We start from the raw sequence: 21,733 nt of genomic DNA, 5'->3' as shown, positions 1-21,733 counted from the left end.
AATAATACCTCACTTCATCCTTCTTTCCTTTTCAAGCAATACATCATCACCAGAAACTCCACCACCACCACCACAACCACCACCACCACTACCACTTTCCCCTACACCCTTACTATCCATCTCCACCTCCTTCACCACCACCACCACCACCACAGAAGCACCCATCACATGCCTGCTTTACTCATCTTCCGGGATCTTCGAAAACCTCTTCCTTGCTTTTCTTCAGTAGACTCTAAGGTACAAATATTGGGGTTTTAAATGTTTTCGTCCCAGCTATATCAAGTGATTCGTAAACTAGATAACCAGACGACGAAAAAAGACAGCTCGCTCCGGTTAACTTTTCATACTCCGCTGTTTTCCCATAAGGTAAGTCAAGGATAGGTTGTTTGTAAACGGTCTTGATTGAGGATGAGAAGCATATCCCTCCTTCATCCCTCTGTTTACCTTTTCCCATCTATCCCTTATTACGTTGATACTAGCCAAGAGAGATTTACTATAGGGACTAGATTAAGGCCTATCGAAAGGACTAGAGCGAATAGGCAATGGATATGAACGTTGACCTTTCCCCTTACTACCCCTATCCCTTGAAATTCTTGCTTACAATACAGCTTGGCCAGAAGATACTTAACGTGAAGATGACAACGAGCTGGTACAGGCTAAAGGTTGATACGGGTTTACACGGTGACAGGAAGGCGAATTACGGAAGGAACAGGGAAATGAATATGAGGGTGAGTAAAAAGTTGCTGAAGCTCGTCTTGCTCTTTCTTCTTGTCGTCCCCATTTTCCTCTTTGCTGTGTATAAAGGAAGTTAATAAGGGCTTACACTGTGACAGGAAGGCGAATACGGAAGGAGCAAGGAAATTAATATGAGGGTGCGTGAAAATTTGCTGAAACTCGTCTTCCTCTTTCTTCTTGCCTCTGTCCTATTCTTTGTTGTGTATAAAGGTAACGAGGAGGAGGAGGAGGAGGAGGAGGAGGAGGAAGAGAACAAAAATGAAGAGGACGAGAGAGCAGATTTAGCGAATTTGAATAGACTCTTCCGTGTGGGTGAGAAGAAGAGGAGGAAGAGAGAGAGGAGGAGGAGGACGAGGAGAATGAGGTAGATCCAGTAAACTCTCCACCACCACCACCACCTCCTCTTCGTTGTGTCTGTCGGTAGGGAGAGAGGGGAAAGACGGGGAGGGGAAGGGGGGGGTTGGTGATTACGAGGCCGTGGAGGGGAAATTGAGTTGCCTGCGAGATGACCTGTGGGTGAGGGGCAGCGCCGTGAAGATAACGTAACGTGACCTGATGATATGAGAGAGAGAGAGAGAGAGAGAGAGAGAGAGAGAGAGAGAGAGAGAGAGAGAGAGAGAGAGAGAGCACTTTTACTACTAATGAAATAACAACGACTACTATTATTATTATTAATTCTCTTTTTACTACCAACTGAAATGCAACTATATATATATCCCAAATATCGCCACGCAACCTTCTCTCTCTCTCTCTCTCTCTCTCTCTCTCTCGCCCAGTGCTTGAGGTGTGGCCGAAGGAGTTTCACAGATGAACGGAAATACAATTCTGAAAAATATGCAACACGGAGTCTGCATCACAATTCTCGTTATCAGCGAAGTCCGTCAGGCATACTCGTCTTCAGGAGGAGTAAGAGGAGGAGAAGGAGGAGGAGGAGAAGGAGGAGGAGGAGGAGGAAATCAGGCGTCTCCATTCCTCTTCTGCCTCCCAGTGAGTCCTTGTGAAGTTTTCGTCTCCCTCTTAACTTCCCAACAAGACTTTTACGTTCATTTTCCCAGAGACTCTTAATTGATCTCAAGATTAATAACCTCGTCTTGCCTCTTCCTCCTCCTCCTCGTCCTCCCTCACTCTTCTTCCCATTCTCCTTCTCTTTCCTTCATATTTCCAAACCCGTCTTCATCCCTCTCTTTTTATCCTCCCCTTCCTCCCTTCCATCCACTCTTCCTCATTTCTCATTTCTCTTCTTGTCTCGTCCATCCTCTCTTCCTCTCTCTCTCTCTCTCTCTCTCTCTCTCTCTCTCTCTCTCTCTCTCTCTCTCTCTCTCTCTCTCTCTCTCTCTCTCTCTCACTTTGCAGAACCGTTTTCCTTTCTTTCTCTCTTCCTATTTTCATTTTCTCATTGCTTCTTACTCTCCCCTTCTTTCTTTCTTCACTGTTTCCTGTTCCTTCCTTTCTTCCTTGTTTCCACCGCCTTATCTCCCCTCCTCACTCATATTCTTTTTTGTTCCTTTTCCCTCCCTCTCCCCTTCCCACTGCCTCCTTCCACTCTCCCTCCCCACACACCCTCTCCTCTCCACGCACTCCTCTCGCTTTCCTGTCTCTTTAACTTTTCATTGTCAGCAAATGTTCATCAAACTTTTAATTCATTCTTAACGACGTTTTAATCCATTTTTTCTTTCTTTCTTTCTTTTTTTCCTTTCTTTCTTCCTTCCTTCCTTCCTGCTTGCCTGAATCTCAAGCCTCCATCCTTTTTTAATCACCAATAGGTTCTTTTTAACGCTGACTACAAAATTTTTTCTTCGTAGCACGGGGGAAGCATGCATTCAGTATTGTTTTTACTCATCTTTTTTAATGTTTTTGAATACGAATGCATATTTGTTGAGGAAGAATGCATTAGTGATAGGTGTGTGTGTGTGTGTGTGTGTGTGTGTGTGTGTGTGTGTGTGTGTAATTCACCACGGCCTGATAACGAACGGGACTCGTCATCGCCAGGAAGTACCCTCCCGATTAGGGCAAGGCTCATTGTAGTCAATCTCTGGGTACTGCCGGGACCTTCACACGCCACATACCCCTTCCTCTCCTTGCTCAAGGAGGGACATTAACCACTCCTTGTCAGGGGAAAATTCCCAACTACCGAACCTCCACCAGGCGCTATCGGAGCGGTGTGTGTGTGTGTGTGTGTGTGTGTGCAGACGATTAGTGCAGATATATAGTCCATTAAATTAGGACAGAAAGTGTCACATGGAGGTTAGTAATATATATGGATAGGGCGGCTGAGGGTGATTAACTAGTTCCCAGGAAATATCGTCTATACACAGCCCGACTGGAGTCTTGTAGTTTCCTTGTATATGCTTTGTATCTTTGTGTATTATTATGGTTCCGAATCGTGCTTAGAAATTAAGGCAAATGATATAGGTTACTTCGGGTGACTCAATGACTTAGTTTTGGCAGTGTGGTGAGTTGGGGTGGATTCGGTTGGGTTGGGCTGAAAATCTCTCCACATGTTTTGTTGTCGGGTTTGACTTCTACAATTCCTTTTTGTACTCCCATTATCCATTTGCTCGATTCTTTTTTTACGTTTTCGTCTATGGTGCCGGTGGGCTTTCTTGATGGGGACAGGTAAGTGTTTATAGAGGCGCCATCTTGCTTGGATCATGCTGCCTCATGGAACTCACCTTTGATCGTCTTTTTGAGAGAATCTAGACTTCGGGTTGATAGATGGTCTTCAGGACAGCATGTGGGTAGCCTTTGACCACTCGGCGATTGTTATCTATAATATGCATACTGTGGCCATCCCTAGTCCATCTCTTATTCATAATCGTCATTGCAATATCTTCAATGTCGTCTGTCCCCTAAATCAAGATGACCTCTTCCCTTGATGTTTTTGCCGCTAGGGGTGATGCTTGGATTGGCTTTACCTGCTCCTGATTAATCCTCGCCCTGACAGGTGTGGCACGAGGGGAAGGCGCGCCAAGGTGGACTTTTGTGCACTGGACTGAAAAATTACCTTCCAAATGTCCTTAGCGGTGAGACGAAACCTTCTTTCCTCTCTTCTTTCCTTCTTTCTTTCTTCCTCCTCTCTTCTTTATTCCTTCTTCCTTTCTTTCTTCTCCCAGTGCTTTCCTCCTTTCTCCTTTTCCTCTTTCCTCCTTTCTTCCTTCTCTTTTTTACCTTTGTATTTATCGAGAGACGTCAGGCAAATTCTCGACCGGCAATTAAAATCATTTGGACGAGCCAGCTTTACCCGTCATAACGGAAGATTCGTAAACTCTTATAAAAAAAAAAAAAAAACATCAGCCTAAGAATACACATTTTAATGAGTGAAAAAAACAGTGGCGCCAGGATAACAGACAACAAAACTTAGTACTATTGCAATCGTAAGACATTCAAAGTTTTATACATACTCACTCGTCTATATTTTATGAACGTCCTCTCTCTCTCTCTCTCTCTCTCTCTCTCTCTCTCTCTCTCTCTCTCTCTCTCTCTCTCTCTCTCTCTCTCTCTCTCTCTCTCTCTCTCTCTCTCTCACACACACACACCTTTGCTTCTTCAAGAGAACAACCACTCTAGAAAAATACTTCGTTTTATGAGCTTACTGCCACCACGACATATTCTGCAACAATTTCAGTTAAACTCCATGACTTTCTCTCTGCTTTAAACTTAACTCCATCCTGCAAGTACACATAATCTACTCCAACTCTTTTCACGACTCCCTGCGCTGTGACTTTGTATAATGTAGTGAAGTAAAAGACAACAGAGAAGGGATAAAAAAGTAGAACGCGTGGGAATAAAAAGAATCTAATGTCGTATCTATCCACGAAGAGTCAAATATCTCTCTGGTGATGAAAGTCTTGGGCGTTGACGGACGGCTGATTAACATTCACGCTCCCAACTTTTTGTGCGATTCAATTTTTCTTTTTCCGTAAATTCAAATACTTTTGTTTCGTTCAGCGGTGAGTGTGATAAGCAGTCTATGACCCACTATTATTATTCTCTTTTTTTATTTCCTCTTATTGTTTTCTATTATCTAACTCTCATTATGACCATTATTTCCTGTATTATAGTTTCATTCTATCAGTCTTTTTATTTGTTTATAATGTTTTTTTCTTTGTGAGTTTTTTTCTTTACCATAACACCTTTTTTTCCCTTTTTTAGCCGTGACTGGTGAGTGAAGTCCTTGTCTAGATACCCTTTATTTCTTATTAATACGAGACCAAAGTTTATTTAGCTTTTGTTCATCAATGCCGAGGAAAAGAAACCCTCACGCCATTCTCTCTCCGGGTCACCTGCCAACCACACATTTAGTAATTACGGCACAATAGTATTAAATTTGCGATTACAAAAGATAATCGTTGTAATTAGTTTTCAAAGGCCTGAGCGTGAAATGTGATCCATCGGAAGTATTGGATTTTGAGCTCCATTACACATGACCACCTCTGCGTATTATTCATGTATACATTTATAAAATACTATCGAACTATTTTTCTTAACGTTAGCGAGGAAAACGAAGCCTCAAAAACTCTTAAATTTCGTTTCCTTTAACTATCGAATAACATTTTCTTGTCATTTCCTTCATGAGTTCGAGGAAAACTAAGTCTCACGCCCATTATCCATTGTTTTTATTTCTTTTTAATTAACCACCAAAGTAATGCTTGTATCTTTACTTCATCTTTTAGAGTTTTTAAGCGAGGTATTATAACATCGTAATTATTAACCTCTCGCATATTTCAAGGCTGTGTAACTCTTCCTCATCCTCACTCTTCTTGGCATTGTTTCCACACCACCACTACATCAATTTTTGTCTTTTTTTCCATTCTCAGTGCCGTTGGTAGGCGCTCTTCACCCGTAGACTATAACGTTTGTGAACACTCGAGGGTTGGGCAGCCACGCCTCGTCTTTATTTTTCTTGGTATCTTTACTCTTTTTGTATTCCCGCCAAACCAAACTTACTCATTTCTTTCTTCAGTAATGTGGATAAAAGAAGTCTCAGAATCTATCATTAACATATTACTCATTTCACATCTGTGCAACCATTCCTTGTTCTCTTTTTTCCAGTGTGGGTTTAATTTTAGCTCCATTCCAACGTTCTTCTTCATTTCGTTCTACAGTGTTAGGTCATTTAAATTACAGACCCAAATGTAGTTACATATATAATTTCTTTCGGTTATATTCTTTTCTCATTCAGTATTTTCTCCAAATTACACATTTTTATCATACAACCGAACCAACTCTTCGTTTCGTCTTCTAATGTAAGAAGAGCTAATTCTCAGGACCTGTAATTTGACTCCTGAACATTTGAAAGTAGTGCAACCATTCCTAGACGCGACATATCGAATCTCAAGGCGGCACACTTTTCCAAATGTCAAAAGGCTGCATCAGTACTCTGGAGAAAGGGGAGGTGAATAACAAAAGCCGGTGAGCTGTCTCGACTGACATAGAGCTTGGACGGCAGAGGGAGATTTTTGTGTGTGTGTGGCTATTTCTTTATGTATTCGTTTACCTATTGAAGTTTCTGTCTGAGTGAGATTCGGTGAGTGAGTGAACGAGTGAGTGTGTGAGTGAGTGAGTGAAAATGTGTGTAATTCAGCAAGGTCTGCCCACGTGCTAGACTCGAGATCGCCATCCAGTACTCTCCGTGACTGAGCATGGAGCTAACAATTCATGGATTTCTGGATACACTTCAAGTCTCACACCCACACACACCCAGGAGGCAGGACACGAACCCCGACTGACACCCGGTATCCATTCACTGCAGAGTGGACAAGGGGGTCGGATTAAAGTAAACTGCCCATCCGCCTCCACTCCGCCAGGGAATCGAACATGCGACCACTCGATTGTAAGGCGAGCGTGCTATCACTGCACTACGGTGTGTGTGTGTGTGTGTGTGTGTGTGTGTGTGTGTGTGTGTGTGTGTGTGTGTGTGTGTGTGTGTGTGTGTGTGTGTGTGTGTGTGTGTTCTTAGTAAATAATTGCTTTGCGAACGAACTCAGTTACTCTCTCTCTCTCTCTCTCTCTCTCTCTCTCTCTCTCTCTCTCTCTCTCTCTCTCTCTCTCTCTCTCTCTCTCTCTCTCTCTCTCTCTCTCTCTCTCTCTCTCTCTCTCTCTCTCTCACACACACACACACACACACACACACACACACACACACACACACACACACACACACACAGGAACTGATACTAACTGGCAGACAGACTGACAGACGCACCTTTGCACCACAAGTTTTGAGAGGAAAAAACGCTATCAAACACAAACTCTTCCAAAAAATAACTGATAAACCCACAAGCAAACACACACACACACACACACACACACACACACACACACACACACACACACACACACACGTCCTCCACCCAGAAAAAATCCCCCGCTTCCAAAAAGGATAAAAAAAACCGCTATCAACCCCCACTGAAAAAAAATCCCGCGTCCACTGACAAGAGCGGGGAGTTATTAGGCTAATTTAGTGATGAAAGGTGAGAGGCGTGTTCCGGTTACCTGTTGTCGGGGCTGATGAGAGGCGCAGGGCTGAAGGTCACCTGATTCGAGCGGGGAGCGAACGGGCGGTGGTGGGCTGGAGCGGCGGGGAGGTGAGGTCGGTCAAACCCTTTTTATTTTGCAAACTTTTGTTGGATGTTCTCGATGTACCGCTTTGGACGGGTGTGGGCGGACAACACCACTGTGCTCCTGCGCTATGGTGTCTATGGTCCGTATACTCAGAGCCAACAACGTACTGTGCGCCAAAAATAAAAAAATAAAGAAATTCGGCCCCAGCTCATGAAATAAGGACAGGGGTCAACTCGTCGCCTTTATCGCGTACATCACCTCAAGTTTTTGCTTATTCTCTATTCTCAGTAAAGCAAGCCGATAATATTTTGGTACAGCTGCACGAGTGAGGAACGTGAAAGAGCAATGGTTGAAGAGTGGGGTTCGTCTCCGCTTGTTGTGCGTTTCTTATGACTCCCTACTAGTCCTCCCTTCCTTTCTTCTTATTTTCTTTCTTCCTGCCTTCCTCCCTCCCTTCCTTCCATCTTTCTTTCCCTCCTTCCCTCTTTCCTTCCTTCCTTCCTTCCGGTCTCATAGGCTAACCCCCAGCCTGACTCACAGGCAAACTCCCAGCCTGCCTCACAGGCTAACTCCCAGCCTGCCTCACAGGCTAACTCCCATCTTGCCTCACAGGCCAACTCCCAGCCTGCCCCACATAACGCTTCTCTTCCTGTTTCACAGAGTGATAGGTTCCAATCTTTAAGGAATGGAGCCAAACCGAAGCAGGCAATGAAACATTTACTAACCCCCACTACCTTCAATAGGTTTCAGGTGCTGACAAACACCATGGAGGATAAGTTTGAGACTCGCCTAGTTGGGGACTCCATGGTGCGTGGCCAGCTGGTTGACTTCTGTGGTCGTTCATCCAACGGCCGCAGAAAACGTTACTGTTATCCAGATGCCAGACTGGACATCACCGCAGCGTGCGATGATGTCACGAGTAATGCCGACCGAAACACCCTCTGTCATTCACGCGGGCACAAATGACGTAAGGACAACCCGTTCTGAAGAGCTGCTTGAAAAAATACCGCCGCATGATCAAGCAGTGTAAATGAAAAATGGATGCCAGTAACATAGTCTCAGGAATCCTCCCGAGGGTCGGTGCCGAACCTAACATTTACAGTATGGCCTTCAGTACAGACAGCAGACTTCAGTCCCTTTGCTCACAAGAGAACGTCCAGTTAGTTAATTTGTGGAACAGTTTTTACTACTGTTCGGACTTCTTCCTTGCCGATGGCATCCACTTAAACCCTGTTGGAGCAGCCCGTTTCGGGAGGCTGCTCTGTGACCAAGTGGCTCTTCGAAAGCCAAAAAACGCCAAGGTGGGATCACCAGCAGCTCCACCGTGAGGGAGCACTCAACCCGCGCAACCCCCGACTCGAATCATGTTAAAGCTTGCTATATAAACGCTAAGAGCCTAAGTAACAAATTTGAAGACTTAGAAGCAATCGCAGCTACAAATCATTATCACATCATCGGAGTCACAGAATCTTGGATAGGCACTTCAAATAGAGATTTCATTGCGGAATATAAATTACCGGTTTATACCATTTTCAGTCATGAAAGAGAAAACAGACAGGGTGGGGGCGTTATCTTATATATCCACAACTCTCTCCATCCAGTATCAGTGAAAACAGATATTATAACCAATGTGGACATTAAAAATAAGTCTCGTAAAATAGTAGTTGGACTAATCTATAGACCGCCAGGGCAGACTCTTGATATCGACCACGCGTTCAGTGAATTAATATTAGAAACAACTGGCAGTTGCGACGCAGTAATTGTGGGAAACTTTAACTTGTCAGGGCTCGACCTGTAAACAAATTTATTAGAGAGTTATTTAGTATATCAACATGTTCAAGAACTGACTCGGGAAAATAATATACTTGACCTTATCTTTTCAACGACAGCTGATCTAGTTAACGAAGTAAATGTTGGTCCAGTTTTTAGTTCTAGCGATCATCGAATGTATCACATTCAGCATCAAGATGAATGAAAGTAAAGTAACTGCTAGTAACGAAAAGGTGCCAGATTATCAGAGAGCGAATTTCGTAAGACTCCGATCAATTTTGAATAATTCTGACTGGACAGTAATTTCGACGGAAACAGATATTGATAAATCATGGGAGGCCTTCAACACAATATTGAACAATGCCATAAGCACATGCGTACCCTGTCGTAACAGACGTTCAACTATTAAGAAGAAACCCAAATGGTGGAATAATGAAATTAAAAATAACCTCTCTCTTAAAAATACGCGTATACGGTAGATACATATCACCCCAGAGTGAGGCTGACAAACAAGAGTTGGACAGAATTCGCCTCGAAACGAAGAAATTAATAAAACGAAGCAAAAAAAATCTTGAAGAATATATAGCGGAAAAAGTAAATCTAATCCTAAAGATTTTTTTAGCTATGTAAATAATAAAAAAAGTCACTCACTTGTAGTATCGGACCGCTTGTTAATGATAATGGTAACCACACGAACGATGAAAATGAAATGGCTACAATCCTAAATAGCTTTTTCGCATCCGTATTTACCGACGAAGATTGTTTATCACCTCAACCGCCGGAGGTTAGGAGGACCGAAAAGATTTTAAATGGCGTGCTCATCGTAGAAGGTGACATTTTACGCACAATTGAAAAGATTAAAGTAAGCAAAGCTTCTGGTCCAGACAAAATTACCCCTAAAATTAAAAAAAAATCAAACATCAAATTTGTAAGCCGCTCTCTATCTTATTCAATAAATCTTTAACAGCTGGAAAAGTTCCGTCGGATTGGAAACTTCCACATGTCACACCAATTTTCAAAAGGGGGGACAAGTCTCATCCAGGAAACTCTCGACCAATTAGCCTGACATCGATTGTTTGTAAGTTAATGGAGACTATCATTCGCGACAATATGGTGAAATTCTTCGAAGAAAATAGTATAATAAATAATTTCCGTAGTAAACGTTCGTGTTTAACTAACTTACTTGATTTTTTTCATTATATTTTTGAGGTGTTCGATGAAAGCAAATCAGTAGATATCATATATCTTAATTTTCAAAAGGCATTTGATAAGGTCCCCCACAAACGATTGCTCATCAAACTATTGGCGCACGGTATCTCGGGTAACATTCACAATTGGCTTGTGGACGGGCTCTCTGAGCGGAAACAGAGTAGTTCTAAACGGTGTTACATTTAACTGGCTCGATGTCAGAAGCCGCGTACCTCAAGGATCAGTGCTTGATCCCGTGCTTTTCATATTTAATGTTAATGATATCGATGATAGGCTCACTTGCAAAATATCAAAATTTCCTGATGACACAAAAATCGCTAGTAAGGTAACTACGACACTCGACGAAGAAGCTTTACAATCAGATCTAGATCGACTTGCACGTTGGGCAAATCAATGGGAAATGAAATTTAACGTTGACAAATGTAAAGTGTTACACATCGGAAACAATAACAATCGCGTTCAGTACGTAATGAATGGGCAACAACTTTCTGCAGTAAGTAAAGAAAAGGATCTTGGAATCACTATATCAAGCGATTTAAAGCCCAGTCAGCATTGTTCAGAGGTAGTTGAAACCGAAAACAAATTGGTTGGCTTCATCGGACGAGTCTTTAATAATAAATCGGAAAAATAATATTAAAATTGTATAATTCGCTGGTTCGACCCCACCTAGAGTACTGTGTACAGTTTTGGTCTCCCTATTACAGAAAAGACGTAGAAAAGTTAGAGAGGGTTCAACCGAGAATAACAAAAATGATTCCTAGATTAAGAAATTTATCTTATGAACAAAGGCTTAAAGAAGTAAATTTATTCAGCCTATCAAAACGAAGAATGCGAGGCGATCTAATAGAAGTGCTTAAAATGTTTAAAGGATTCAGTGATATCAATGCGAAAGATTACAATTGATAGATCAAATAGAACAAGAAGAAATAACAATTTCAAGATAAGTAGTAAAAGATTCTCGTCGCACGAAGCCAAACACTTCTTTCTTCATCGAGTTGTTAATGTTTGGAATTTTCTATCCTGTGATATCGTTCATAGTACAACAGTTACGGCCTTCAGGAATAGATTACAAGTATTTTGAATCCAACCAGCAACTAAGATATTACTCATTGTCGTAATAATGTTAAGTTCTTTCGAATACTGGTGTCCTTGTCCGTTTTTGTCGCCCGGTTAGTGGTAGCAATAATGGTAGTTCTTTCCTCTTGCCTACATAATTTCCATGCAGTTTTTCCATGCTGCATGGTTCTTTTTCCTTTCCTGACAGCTTTGGCTGGAGGGATGGGGGGTGGGGAGGAGCCTACGCCTTTGCTGTCCTTCATCTTCCACCTTTGATTAGATAGTCAGTGTAGCTTGTCATAAACAGCCTCGGAAGGACCATCAGGTCTGCTGTTGTTTGTTCTTCTTTGTGTTCCTTTTGTGCACCCTTTTTCTTTCCTTCCTTCCTTCCTACCTGTCAACTTGCCCCTCTACCACCATCTAGCGTCTCCTTTCTCTTACCATCACTATAATGGTAAACAGTCACTAATCAATATCCCTAACACTACGAGAATAACCTTTCATAATAAGTCATTCTTGCGTCCTGAAACGGTATATATGTTTTTTCTTCTTTTTCTCCTCATCTTTTTTCCTTTGCTTCTGAACAGGAATAGACGTCCGGTGACGTCAATCGTTTAATAAAGGATGAATATTCAGCCTTCAACCAAGAAAAAGCACCGTGTTAGCAGCCAGTGATTGGCTACAAAATATCAATGTAGAAATAAAAATGTGAGTTTGTGACAAGTTGGAAGGAAAGAGAAAAAAGGAATAAGAAGAATAGGTAAAGCGAGAACAAGCGAGACACGGGACAGGGAAAGGGAAATAACTGGGAAAGGAAAGAGGTAGAACAGGTGTAGATATAACAGGAAGAGGGAAAACAAGTGACAAAGGGGGATAGGAAGAGAAAGACAGATGTAAAAGGAAAAAAAGTAGAAAAGGTGTATAGAGAACAGGTAACGGGGAACCAGCAAGACAGTGGACAGGAAGAGGGAGATAAATGGAGAAGGGAAGAGGCAGAAAATGGGTAAAGAGAACGGGAAAAAGGAAAATATATAAGACGGGGACAGGAAGAGAGATAAATGGATAAACAAACAGGCAGCACAGGAGTAGAAGGAACAGGTATAGGGAGAACAGGTGAGACAAGGGATAGGATGAGGGAGATAACTGGGGAAGGAAAGAGGTAACGCAGGTGTAGAGAGAACAGGTAATGTAACAGGTAACAGGTGATGTGGGGGAGAAAAAGGGGAAGGAGAGCTGAGGCGAAGGAAACTTACCTATCCATATGCTCCCCTCATTTCGTTAACTACACTTAATGGGGAAGAAAAAGAAAGCATAAATGTGAAGAGAACAGGTAAAAGGAGAGCAGGTGATAGGGAAAGGAAGGGGAAGGGAAGCTGAGAAGAGGAAGCTTACCTATCCATATGCTCTCCTCATTTCGTTAACTACACTTGATGGGGAAGGAAAAAGGAAGCATAATTGTGAAGAGAACAGGTAAAAGGAGAGCAGGTGATAGGGAAAGGAAGGGGAAGGGAAGCTGAGAAGAGGAAGCTTACCTATCCATATGCTCCCCGCGTCCCGTTTCCTACATTGGTCGCGGATGTCTTTGTGGTATTCCAGCTCCGTCCTGAAATGAAATCAATAATAAAGTTACGGCCCATCCTTAATTGTTTTATAATTTTAATGATTTCCCTGGATCATTTAATTTCCTGCCTGTCCCAGTGTCATTAAAAATAGAAAAAAGTGCCCCTCAGCGGATTGAACTTAAATTTGTAGGTGCATGGTACACACACACACACACACACACACACACACACATTCTTTCAGGACCCGAAGGACACTATTCAGAGGCGGAGAGGGGGTCAGAGGGGGGAAGGCGGGGGATCGATGGTTCATTCCAGACATTTGCATCAGTCGTTACCTTTATTGAAATTCTTTGATACAGTTGGTGCAGTCTGGTGTGTTTGGTCATCCCCGTAACTCATATTGTGACCTCACGCTCCTCGGGGACTTTCAACAAGATTAAACTGTGGAAAATAATACGTAAAAATAATATCATGTCCATTTATTTTGCGCAGTTGTTTTATCAGTGCTCCGCAATCGTTTAAAAAAAATAAGCTAGTTTTCCGTACTGTTGCTGAACAGAGGTTTTTTTTTCTCACGATCAACAATACGTTTTTTTTTGGATTTTGTTCAGCACTTTCTTTTTAATTCCCAACGCGAGTGTCTGCAGATCATAACACGGCTCGGCGGAAATCATGGCATACTCTCTTCACAATATTTAGAGTTGAAATGATTTTTTTAGAGTTGCCCTTTTTTCCTCTCACAGCTTTATCAATCATTCTGTCTTTACCAATCGGGCATATTTACAAACCTGAATATCCTAACATAAAATTCACGGTATTTTTTTTCGAACATTTCGGGCGGCGCCACGAACCGCCGGTATCTGCCCGCCGCCCCAACACACCTATTTTGCCCCGCGGGTAAATCTGATTTTTACATAAATTCAATATTTGTATGCGGCGCGCCGATGAAATCCCGGATAATACTTTTTTTTCATCCCGACCCCACTAGCCTGTCAGGCCTCACCGGGGGGAAAATACATAGGTGGATAAATTGATGGATGGACGATAGATTGTCGGATGAGAACGTGTCATGAAAGGTTTATTCATTATAATTTATTTCGAAACACAAGCATAAAACCGGCGAGCGACGAGCGAACCAACACCCGCGGCGCTAGTTTAGTCTCGCACTGCGCCACGCTTTTTATTCCTTTCTCTCTTTTTTTTTAACATTTTTATCTTTGACGCCTTGCCTGTATTAGATCACAGTTTATACTCGCCGTGCAACGCTTCATTTTTTATTTACTTTTTCTTTGACGCCGCGCCTGCATTAAAGCCCAGAGTTCACGCTGCACACTGCTGAAACAAATAAAGTCGATAAAATCTTCGCCGGCCCTCCCCGTGATCAGTTTTAACACCAAACATCAACACGGGGTGGCGGCGGCGGCGTGCGGGGAATCGATGCCCAGAACGACTCACTGGGTGCTACAAACTTAACTTTCACTACCTCCAAAGTTAGTTATCCCTCTCCTATTTGTATGTTTTTTTGTATTATATTTTATTTGTCCTTCTGTCCGTTAATTGAATATAATGTTTACCTGTCTGTTTGTATTTCGATCCCCGTTGATTTGATTTCCTTTTATACTTATTTGTTTAATGCTCGCTAATTTGTCTATCTCTCTGCTTGCATTTCTGTCTGCCTATCTGTCTGTCTGTCTGTCTGTCTGTCTCGGTCTGAATCTCTCTCTCTCTCTCTCTCTCTCTCATTCTACCTATCAATACATGTACCATCAGTACATGTACCAATCTTTCAAACTCTTCTTCTAATATGTAAAATCTATATGGAACTAACCCTACTCTCTCTCTCTCTCTCTCATTCTACCTATCAATACAGGAGGGTTGGGGGGGTGGGGAGGAGCCTTCGCCTTTGCTGTCCTTCATCTTCCACCTTTGATTAGATAGTTAGTGTAGCTTGTCACAAACAGCCTCGTAAGGACCAGCAGGTCTGCTGTTGTTTGTTCTTCCTTTGTGTTCCTTTGTGTACATGTTCCAATCTTTCAAACTCTTCTTCTAATATGTAAAATCTATTTAGAATTTAGAACTAACCCTACTCTCTCTCTCTCTCTCTCTCTCTCTCTCTCTCTCTCTCTCTCTCTCGCTCGCTCGCTCGCTCACTCCCCCCCCCCCCCCAACCAGAGTTCTCACGCCAGGTGACTTTTCTGTATCTACTTGCCACCCGTAATTGGAGTTCCCCGGCAGGGGTGTTTCCAGGTGAGCTTAGCGCGTCAGCACACCTGCAGCCCCGCGCTCAAGGCTGCCACGCTAACAATGACGTTAAAATAAAACAAAAACTATCACTAACAACTTTAAACTCAAGGAACTGATGCTGGAGGATGAATTTATTTTGTCAGGGATACACCAATCAGGTAGGTGTCTCTCTCTCTCTCTCTCTCTCTCTCTGTTGCCTTTATAAATGAACGAGGAAGGCAAAGATACACAATTACTTTTCGCCATTTCTAACTGATATTCGCAACATACATATTTTAAATGTTTTTTATCAGCATTTTAATTTGTTGATATACTTTACTGTGATTGTGTATTTTGAATTATTTTTTTTTTATGGCGCTAATTGTGTTTAGAGTGGATTTGCGCATTACCGCTGAGCCGGTGTGGTGTCATCTGCCATCCGGTATCATGAGACATCCCATCCTTAACTTACCATCGCGGAACCCAAAATTTACTGTCATAGAGTGACTAAGTGAGGCATCTAAGTGTAAAAAAGTACCAAAGAGGACCTAAAAAGCGATGCAAAGCTTATTAGGTCACAAGAAGGAGAAGAGTGATTGTTGATTTTGTAGTTATATATACATGCGTCATCATTTGCTTTTATAATAGAATAAATAAACTTGGGTGGGACAGATCCCGACAAGCAGTCGACAAAAGACACGGTACCGTGTCTAAATTCATGTATGTATTCAGAATGGGATGTCTCACGATACCCGGATGTCTCATGACACCACACCGGTACTGTGGTTAGGGTTTATGAGATTCTTTGTCTGTGTACTGTAACTTTCCTTATTTTTCAAGCAGCTTAGCGAAGGTTTATCAGTGTGACTCAAGGCAGATTCTGAGATACAGAAATTAACAAACAGAAACAGACATACAAAAACTGGCAGGCAGAGTGAGTCATCTATTAATCTTATAAATACTACATGACCTACACAAAACAAGAAAATATAAAGAGATGACTTCAGTTACAGAGTCGGAAAAAACGGAGCAGCTGAAAAAACGGTTGACCTCAATATAAGAGTTCCATATCCTCAAACGTTTCTTGGCTTAACCGCGACATTTGGTATGGCTGCCATAGAGATTGTGGGTATTTCCATGGGTAGTTTTATGAGTCTAGTGATAGTCTGACAAGGTTTCTGTAACAAGAACGTGAAAAAAACCACTCATAAGAACCCGACTAATATCCTTTGTGACCTTTGGAAATTATGCGTTGTAAGGGTTGAAAGCGTCAGAGAAAACGAGCCTTCTTGGTATGGTTCACTACACAAAAAAAATCAATATGTTACAAAGAAATTGCACTCTAAAACGAATTGAAATACTTCGCTTTATGTTACAGTAGTTTAAGCTAGCATAAATGTACACTCGAAAACAAACCCCAATGAACTACTTACATCAAATCTAGACTTTGCATTTTTTTTAGTCGGGGATCAAGTTCTTAGTTATTATTCAGTTATTAGTTAGTTAGGGCATCAAGGAGACATCATTAACAGGAGCATCCATTACCGTGTTCCTGAAGCTCATTATCACGCTTGAATATTAAATGAGGTTTTCCATTACGGGCAATTAATATATTTTAACGAGTAAGCCTGTGCAAAACAAATAATTAAGAGAGAGAGAGAGAGAGAGAGAGAGAGAGAGAGAGAGAGAGAGAGAGAGAGAGAGAGAGAGAGAGAGAGAGAGAGAGAGAGAGAATGTGTGACGGAGAGAGGAAGTGCGTGTGACGGAAAGGATGGAGATAAGGAGAAACAGTTCGATATGAGGAAAAGGTTCACGTGCGCTCCCATTTTCTCTTTTTTTTCAGTGACGTATTGAGGCCAACACGACTTGAGGAGAAAGCATTTATGAGTTTTTTCCCTCCTCCGAAGTGGATGAACGAATAAGTAAAAGAAACGAAGTGATTAAAAGAAATACATATACATAATGAACGAGAACGAATTCGTAAGTTTCATTCCGCTAACCTTGGAGACGAATATAGATAGAGGGCAAGAAAACGTACATGTGGATAATTATAATGAGTTTCTATGTTTGTTGTTTCGTTTGTGTCGACGTCCTGAATAGTTAATTACTCTTCCCTGAGAAAGTATTAGAGGGAGAAGGTAATACATGATTGATATCGGCTTTTTTTTTAATATCTTTCTTTACGCCCTTGAACTGTCTCCTTTGCTGTAAAAAAAAATGGACAAAATCAGTAACTTCACATGGTTTCTCAATTACATCTTGTGATATCTTTACAGCATGGTTATTTCATCCTAATAAAGCCATACACAACTTCCTCCTATGTCTACTGCTTCATATCTGACTATTTTTATCGCATGCTTACCGTCTCGAGGGTATATATGGCAAGGGTCAAGGACAGCAAGGGGAGTGAGGGGGAGTGAATGGGAAGGAAATACTTACGCACAAGGGCAAGACTGGTGTCAAGGAAGTAACAGAAGGACAGGAAGGAAAGTGAAGGGATTGATAAACGTGGATTACTTCACGAGGACATAAGACGGCAAAAGGAGTAAAAGGTTAAGGAATACACAAATTACAGCACACACAAAAAAGGTTAGGGAATACACGAATTAAAGCACACAAAAAAGGTTAAGGAATACACGAATTAAAGCACACAAAAAAGGCTAAGGAGCACACGAATTGAAGCACACAAAAAAGGCTAAGGAATACATGAATTGAAGCACACAAAAAAGGCTAAGGAATACATGAATTGAAGCACACAAAAAAGGTTAAGGAATACACGAATTAAAGCACACAAAAAAGGCTAAGGAATACACGAATTGAAGCACACAAAAAAGGCTAAGGAATACACGAATTGAAGCACACAAAAAAGGTTAAGGAATACACGAATTAAAGCACACAAAAAAGGCTAAGGAATACACGAATTGAAGCACACAAAAAAGGTTAAGGAATACACGAATTAAAGCACACAAAAAAGGCTAAGGAGCACACGAATTACAGCACACACAAAAAAGGTTAAGGAATACACGAATTAAAGCACACACAAAAAAGGTTAAGGAATACACGAATTAAAGCACACACAAAAAAGGTTAAGGAATACACGAATTAAAGCACACACAAAAAAGGTTAAGGAATACACGAATTAAAGCACACACAAAAAAGGTTAAGGAATACGCGAATTACAGCACACACAAAAAAGGTTAAGGAATACACGAATTACAGCACACACAAAAAAGGTTAAGGAATACACGAATTAAAGCACACAAAAAAGGTTAAGGAATACACGAATTACAGCACACACAAAAAAGGCTTGGGAATACACGAATTAAAGCACACACAAAAAAGCTGAACAGAGTATAAAAGAAGAGAATACGTACCACCAAGGGCAAGAAAGACAGCGTAATGAGTATAAGACAGAAAAACATACAAAACCAGCTTCCAAGGGCACGTAGGACACCGGAAAGAGTGAAAGATATGGGGAATACACACTTCGAAGGACGCCAAGAAGTCAAAGCAGTTTAGAGCAGTGGAAACAAAAGGAATATACGTTTTCACAAAATTTCGAAGGGCACTGAGGTCGGTCGAAAGCAAGATAATTATATACTTATGAAGGATTGTGGAGAGTAGGAAAGGGGCAGAGGTCAGGAAGTGTGTGTGGGTGGAAGGAGGGGGGGTGGGGGGGGGTTAGAAGTGGGAAGGGAACAGTATAAACAAAGCAGGGTACACAGGAAGGAGATGTCGGTGGGGAGGCAGAGGACGTAAGTAGGGAGAGTACAGGGGTAGGGGAGAGGAGTCATGAGCACAGGGCGGGGGCAGGGGGAGCATGGGATATGGCAGGGAGCAACTTACAACTATACAGTGTACACTCCTAGGTCGGTTTTCTCGGGCGCTACAGCCTCTCACATCAACTATATATACCTACCCAAAGGCCAAAAATGTAGACCAGTCGGGTTCTGATGAGTGCTTTTTTAGGATCATGGTACAGAAGTAAGGTCAAACCATCACCAGAGGCATTAATTAGCCTTGGAAATACCCACAACTCTTAGGAAAATCTTGTCAAATGTGTGTGATTTGGCGCAGAAATGTTTAAGAATACGTACTGTCTTTTCCTCCACCCCACAGTTCCTTCACCACCGACTCAGTTCCTCTTCCTGCTATACCCTTGACGAAAAAAAGGGGAGGAAATGGCGGGGACAGCGAATGGAGGGGAGAGGGGACAAGGCGGAGATAAGGGTTATGGGCAAAGAGAGGTTTACCTATGATGAAACCTTCCGCGTCCAAGCCACTGAGAGCCAGATGTCTCGGCGCCGTCACTCCGTTGGTCCCGTTACGTAGCGTCGGGGAAGGAAGGAAGGGGGCTTTACGTGAAGTAGGTAGTGATGCGTGGCCTGGCTCGCTGCCGCACGACAAGAGGATAAAAACATGTTGCCTATGACGTCACGACCTTGTTTTCTTTTTGTTGAAGAAAAAACTGTCCCGTTGTGATGATATTTTAGTTTCGTTTTCCCAGAATGGTAAATATTTTGTACGGCACTTTTGTGTAAACGTTTCTGAGATAATTTGTTTTCAGCGATGATCATACAAGTTTATTTTCACTACTTTGAAAAGCGTCGTTGCTATCATGACTGTCTATAGCCATTACAATGTCGAATGCAGAAAAAAAGCTTCCTAATGTTCTCCATCTCTCTCTAATTTTAGCATACTCCGTGCACCCTGCTCTCTAGATGCTCTAATTTCACCAATCTTCCGGAAAAGGACATTAAAAAAATGGGCTTATGACAAAATAACTTCCCAACATTCAATAACAAACTGTCGTATAACTTAACACTTAGGACCCCCCACGTCTCTCTCTCTCTCTCTCTCTCTCTCTCTCTCTCTCTCTCTCTCTCTCTCTCTCTCTCTCTCTCTCTCTCTCTCTCCTCGCTTTTAAAGGGCTCCCTATTATATGCGTGCGTGGGGCAGAACAAAAAAAGGGATAAGGGGAATTCCACTGAAATTATTGCAATCGTGAACAAAAAGGTGCAGGCGATTAGCAGGGATTAAGCAGCGGCACTGAAATAGATTCCTCATAATTCAGAGTCCATTACTGCGCTTAAGTGTTACAGTGTTAGCGGCGAAAATGTTTTATTGGGCTGTGTGTGTGTGTGTGTGTGTGTGTGTGTGTGTGTGTGTGTGTAGTACGGTGATCTTATACCCTCATAAACACGGATAGGGGTGATAGTTTGGTTATGTAATTTTTTCAATATTTTTCTAGACCAAATTCTGTGTTAAGGATCGACAGTATATTCAGAACAACCTCTGATGACGACCCCCCCCCCCACCCCAACACCACACACACACACACACACACAGATGCACATACCAAAAAAAAAGTATTATCACATCTTGAGAGGACAGAAAAACAATTAATAATCCACAACCATTTTAATAGAAGCCCCAGTCGACTAGAATGATACGACTAGTATTTTCCCTCGTAATAAAAGTAGGAATAACTGAAATCACGTTTGGCACTTTCTACACATTCAATAAATACCTGACACAAAATCACAGAAGACTATACAGTAAAAGCTTTTCGATTTCATTCCTCTAGACTTATCAATTTGTCTAAAACAGGGATTAGTATATTATCCGTGGCAGCGTCAGCCCCGATTAACTGGTCGATGCCGTTGATGAGTGGCTTGAGCAGTACGTCAGGGCAGCAGGTGCAGGAGCCCCGGCAATCCTTGATCGTCTCGTGGCACAAGAAGTTCATTGTTAGCGGGTTGTTCCAGGAATCAATTCTCTCCTTTCTGCTCTCCTGGTGAGCGTCGACGTGATAGCCGTCCTCCTGCAGGGCATGAAGTAGGACGTTTGTATCGTCTGTGTCGTGTAGGTTTTGTAGGGCCTCGTTGAAGAAGTTAGTGGCGTTGAAAGTAATGTAGATTTCACCGCCGCCTTGACAATCGAACCCGGTGTAGTCACAACCCGCGGCGAATTCCACAAAAACGTGCTTGTTTGCGTACTTCATCCGGCAGAGGACGTAGAAATCGCTGCCGAGCTCGTCTTCGGTGCAGTGGACGTAGTAGACTCTATCGATTTTCTCCGCCTCCACTTTGAAGTTCTGAAGCTCGTTCTGATCCCACTCGAACATCTCCCACGGCGACGTCTTCCTCTCGAACATGAACTGGTAGCTGAGCGCGGGCTCCATGCACTCGAGGAGGTCGTCGTAGGTTTTCACCTTGGCCACGAAGGACTTCAAGTTTTCCTGCTGTATCGTTTGAGAGTTCTGTGAGGGAGTCATGGCAGTGTCTCGTTGAGGATGCGACACGTCCGGTTTCTGTTGCTTGGCCGTATGGACTGAACCTTCTCGGGATCAGGCAGCCGCCTTTTATACACGACTCAAACGTATCGTCAAGTCAATAGCTTGACTGACGTAATCTATTCCTATTGAACTCCTATTGTGAAACTCATGCATATCCGTACATATATACGCAGTCTCTATAAGTAGCTTCAGTATCTTTACAGGCTTCTGTAACTCCGTAAATCACATACTTATTTTTGATAAATTTCTCTGCTTTTTTTACAGGAGCAGCACGTTGCGGGGAGTTGCTTTTTGTTCAGCCCTTGGTCTGCCCTCA

At 42.3% G+C, this 21,733-nt stretch overlaps 2 protein-coding genes across 6 annotated transcripts in view; both read right to left on the bottom strand.

Annotated features, from left to right (window-relative positions):
- Positions 1 to 18,512, bottom strand: part of LOC126995228 (protein amalgam-like) — a 79,396-nt gene extending 60,884 nt beyond the window's left edge. For 3 of the 5 annotated variants that reach the window (XM_050854641.1, XM_050854660.1, XM_050854714.1), the window contains exons 1-3: positions 18,494 to 18,512; positions 13,232 to 13,337; positions 12,867 to 12,937 (exon numbers count right to left, since the gene is read on the bottom strand). The gene's annotated coding sequence lies outside the window, so the exon portion shown is untranslated. The remainder of the gene's footprint in view (positions 1 to 12,866; positions 12,938 to 13,231; positions 13,338 to 18,493) is intronic. The other 2 variants (XM_050854682.1, XM_050854671.1) reach the window with 2 other exon arrangements.
- Positions 18,513 to 20,525: 2,013 nt separating this feature from the next.
- LOC126995225 (uncharacterized) lies at positions 20,526 to 21,472 on the bottom strand. Its single transcript, XM_050854628.1, has one exon. The coding sequence runs from the start codon at positions 21,394 to 21,396 to the stop codon at positions 20,695 to 20,697; it is 702 nt and encodes a 233-aa protein (XP_050710585.1). The 5' UTR covers positions 21,397 to 21,472; the 3' UTR covers positions 20,526 to 20,694.
- Positions 21,473 to 21,733: the final 261 nt, after the last annotated feature.

The sequence above is a fragment of the Eriocheir sinensis genome, chromosome 1 (genome assembly GCF_024679095.1).
Source record: "Eriocheir sinensis breed Jianghai 21 chromosome 1, ASM2467909v1, whole genome shotgun sequence".
NCBI lineage: Eukaryota > Metazoa > Arthropoda > Malacostraca > Decapoda > Varunidae > Eriocheir > Eriocheir sinensis.
This window is presented reverse-complemented; position numbering and strand designations above follow the sequence as displayed.